Here is a 4,520-nt window from a genome sequence, read left to right as displayed (position 1 = left end):
ATGTCATTGCCACTCCCTTTGGCAGCATCCACCAATTCGGAACTTAATTTGAAAACCATATTTCAACCTGGACGTTTTCAGGATGCTCCTTATAACCAACAAATAGCAAGTGCTTTTCCTTGTGTGGATCCTATTTCAATGGGAACTTGATAAGTCGATCTGCCTACACGTCTTGCTTTTATTGCTATATCGAGAGTTACTCCACGTATTGCTTGATGCAAAACAAATAATGGATTTGTTTTTGTCTTTTGTTGAATCTTTTTCATGGCTCAATAGAGAATTTGATAAGCCAATGATTTTTTTCCATGTTTCATAATATGGTTAACCAACATGTTAACTAATCGATTACGATAAATTAGATTGGATTTTGCAGTTTTTTCTTTTACAGTACCTCGACGTGACATGAGCGTGTAAAGGATTCTCAAGAATCAGTTTTCCTTTTGTAAGGGCTAATAAAAATCATTTATTTTGGTTTTTTGACCCCATATTGTAAGGTGGATCTCGAAAGATATGAAAGACCTCCCTCAAAGCTGTACATACGACTTTCATCGAACACGACTTTTCACAGAATTCTATATATATCTATGAGATTGAGTATGGAATTCTGTTTACTCACTTTAAATTGAGTATCCGTTTCCCTCCTTTTCCTGCTAGGATTGGAAATCCTGTATACAAAAACGAAACCATTCATTTTGAACAACAAAGAGCGATTAATCAAGTTCGACAATGGGTTTTCCAACAAGCCTTACAAGGAGCTCTAGGGATTTTGAATAGTTGTTTGACCAACGAGTTACATTTACATACTATTAATGCCAATATTGGCATGTCTGGGGCGATTAAAGAAATAACTAATTAGACCTTCTACTGTAGGCATTATTTTTTTTTTCCAAAAAAAAAAATTAAGAAATACTCATGGTAACCATTCGAGCTGACGAGATTAGTAATATTATCTGTGAACGTATTGAGCAATATAATAGGGAAGTAAAGATTGTAAATACTGGGACTGTACTTCAAGTGGGTGATGACATTGTTCATATTTATGGTCTTGATGAAGTAATGGTAGGTGAATTGGTAGAATTTGAAGAGGGTACGATAGGCATTGCTCTTAATTTGGAATCAAATAATGTTGGTGTTGTAGTAATGGGTGACGACTTGATGATACAAGAGGGAAGTTCTATAAAAGCAACATGAAAAATTGCTCAGATACCAGTGAGTGAGGTGTATTTGGGTCGTGTTATAAATGCCCTGGCTAAACCCATTGACGGTCGAGGTGCAATTTCATCTTCTGAATCTCGGTTAATTGAATCTCCCGCTCCAGGGATTATTTCGAGGCGTTTCGTATATGAGCCTCTTCAAACAGGGCTTATTGCTATTGACTCAATGATCCCTATAGGATGCAGTTAGCGAGAACTAATTATTGGGGACAGGCAGACTGGTAAAACAGCAGTAGCCATAGATACGATTCTCAAACAACAAGGGCAAAATGTAATATGTGTTTATGTAGCTATTGGTCAAAAAGTATCTTCTATGGCTCAGGTAGTAAATGCTTTACAGGAAAAAGGAGCAATGGAGTATACTATTGTGGTAGCCGAAACGGCAGATTCCCCGGCTACACTACAATATCTCGCTCCTTATACAGGAGCAGCTCTGGCTGAATATTTTATGTACTGTGAACGACGTACTTTAATTATTTATGATGATCTTTCCAAACAAGTGCAAGCTTATCGCAAAATGTCTTTTCTATTACGAAGACCGCCTGGACGTGAAGCTTATCCAGGAGATGTTTTTTATTTGCATTCATGCCTTTTGGAAAGAGCCGCCAAACCAAGTTCTTCTTTAGGTGAAGGAAGTATGATTGCTTTACCAATAGTTAAGACCCAATCGGGAGATGTTTTGGCTTATATTCCTACTAATGTAATTTCCATTACAAACAGACAAATATTCGTATCCGCCGATCTATTCAATGCTGGAATCAGGCCTGCTATTAATGTGGGTATTTCGATCTCCAGAGTAGGATTTGTAGCTTAAATTAAGGCTATGAAACAAGTAGTTGGTAAATTAAAATTAGAATTAGAAGCCTTTGCGCAATTCACTTCGGATCTTGATAAAGCTACTCAGAATCAATTGGCAAGAGGTCAACGATTGCATGAGTTGCTCAAACAATCCCAAGCCACCCCTTTCATGGTGGCAGAACAGATAATGACTATTTATACCGGAACGAATGGTTATCTTGATTCATTAGAAATTAGACAAGTAAGGAAATTTCTTGTTGAGTTACGTACCTACTTAAAAACGAGTAAAACTCAGGTTCAAGAAATTATATCTTCTACAAAAACATTTACTGAAGAAGTGGAAGCCCTTTTGAAAGAAGCCATTCAGGAATAGATGGAACATTTTCTACTTCAGGAACAGGTATAAAGAAATTCATTACTCTTAATCTTTTCTTAATCTTTATTATAATTAGATTAATAATATTATTAATTAATAAATAATAAAAATAATTAATAAGAAATAATAACAATATATATGAAAAAATGAAAAACATATTATAGAAAAATATTGTGTCCAATAGGATTTGAACCTATACCAAAGGTTTAGAAGACCTATGTCCTATCCATTAGACAATGGACGCTTTTCCATTCCAATTTTTTTTTTCTTTCACATCTCTTGGTCATAAAAACAAAATATAAAATATGTGAAATAGTTTCGGGAATTGCATTGCATATTTAATTAAAAATGAAATTAATTAAAAATTACAAAATTAAATGATAGGTCAATTATTATTTTATTTTTTAATATTAATTATTAATTAAATATTTTTTATAGAGAAATAAGATATAGAGTATAGAATAAGCGGGTAGTGGGAATCGAACCCGCATCATTAGCTTGGAAGGCTAGGGGTTATAGTCGACGTTGATTCATCATTTTTAACGTCTTTAATTCAAAATTGAATATGAAACTTTGGTTTCATTCGACTCCTTTGTGAAATATGAAAAAAATTATAGCTATAAGACGTGAGCCAAAAAAAAAAATTAACTCATAACATCTATGTCAGCCCTTTTTTTGTCTTAATGCATTCAAAACAACACGTTTTCTAGATGATCCCTCTAGATGGGGGGAGGAGAATTCAAATAATCTTTCTAGTTACTTCATTCTCTATTTCTATTTGAGAGAATCCTTAGGAAAAGCATTTTGTTTCTACTGAGCTAAAACAAGATGTCGATGTCTATAATAAACCAAGGTCATCATTTAATACTTATTTTGCTTCAATCTCGACTATACAAAACAAACAAAAAATTGAAGATTTAGTTACGATTAGAAATACACTTTTTTGTCTTTATGCATAGGCCCTTTACTCATACTCCTTCAATTGGAAGTACTAATCCAGTAAAAAAAAATTATGTTTCGTAATCTCATAATCCAAATTTTCAATTTATAATTGACTCTTGAATACAAATCACGAGAATATATATTATGCCTTGAATTTTTCATTGAGAGGTAAAGGATTTAATCCTTTAAAGAAATAAAGTTTTTTATCGGAATATGCGCCGATGAATCCCTTAACTATTAGTAGTAGGATTAATAGAACGAATCGCACTTTTACCACTAAACTATACCCGCTATGATGCGATTATTGTATATAAACAAGTTTTTTGTTGAGTAAGAGAATCAATAGGATCATAAAAAAATAATAAAAAAAAAGAGTTATGAAAAATTGGGCGTTGATGTATTGTATTTGCTCATGGAACCTAATGAGGATTAGGAAAAGAAGACTCGTTGCGTTGATTCTATATTAGAAGAATGGAAAAAGTCTTGTTCTTTCAATAACAAGTATTTTTTAATCAATTAAAATAACTTTTTTCATCTTATCTAATTTGTTGTAACAAAAAATAAAAAATGGCCCATGGCACGGGCCACGAAGCGAAAATAAAAAAATATTTTTTGGACGAAATGAAAAATAAAAATAAAATAAAGAATAGATTAATATATATATATATATATAGAATTATAATTTCTAATATTAAAATTAGAATATTCTATTAAAATTCAAATATTAATAATTATAATAATTAATAGAATAATCTATTATTAATATAATATTAATAATATAGTAATTAATTAATTAATAGTAATTAAATAGTAAATTACTATAATACTAAATAATTCTAATTAGAATACTAATATATTAAGAGTAATATAATAATAATATAGTAATATAAAGTAATAAAAAAGGTAAAAAAAAAAAGTATAGAAGAAGGACTTTTTTTTTCAAGCCCTACTTGTTGTGTATTGTTGTGTAATGTAACATAGGAATTATCTTTTCTCAATTGGAAGAGATGGCTAAGTGGACTAAAGCGCCGGATTGCTAATTCATTGTACGAGTTATTCGTACCAAGGGTTCGAATCCCTCTCTTTTCAGTTTCGTTGATGACTTGGTATTTTTTTTCAAGTCTTTTTCTTTATTTATTTTCTAATAGTTAAAGATGTAGATATAGATAAAATTCTAAGAACATTTAATA

The 4,520-nt window shown here is 31.3% G+C and overlaps 1 protein-coding gene across 1 annotated transcript; it reads left to right on the top strand.

Moving 5' to 3' along the window:
- The first annotated feature begins 676 nt into the window (after positions 1-676).
- On the top strand, positions 677-2,822 carry LOC118035720 (ATP synthase subunit alpha, chloroplastic). Its single transcript, XM_073404373.1, is given in 1 exon segment — positions 677-2,822. A coding segment is annotated over 1 exon segment (1,473 nt). The 5' UTR covers positions 677-912; the 3' UTR covers positions 2,386-2,822.
- The last annotated feature ends 1,698 nt before the right edge of the window (positions 2,823-4,520 follow it).

This window comes from Populus alba, chromosome 14 (genome assembly GCF_005239225.2).
Source record: "Populus alba chromosome 14, ASM523922v2, whole genome shotgun sequence".
In the NCBI taxonomy this organism is placed as follows: domain Eukaryota; kingdom Viridiplantae; phylum Streptophyta; class Magnoliopsida; order Malpighiales; family Salicaceae; genus Populus; species Populus alba.
This window is presented reverse-complemented; position numbering and strand designations above follow the sequence as displayed.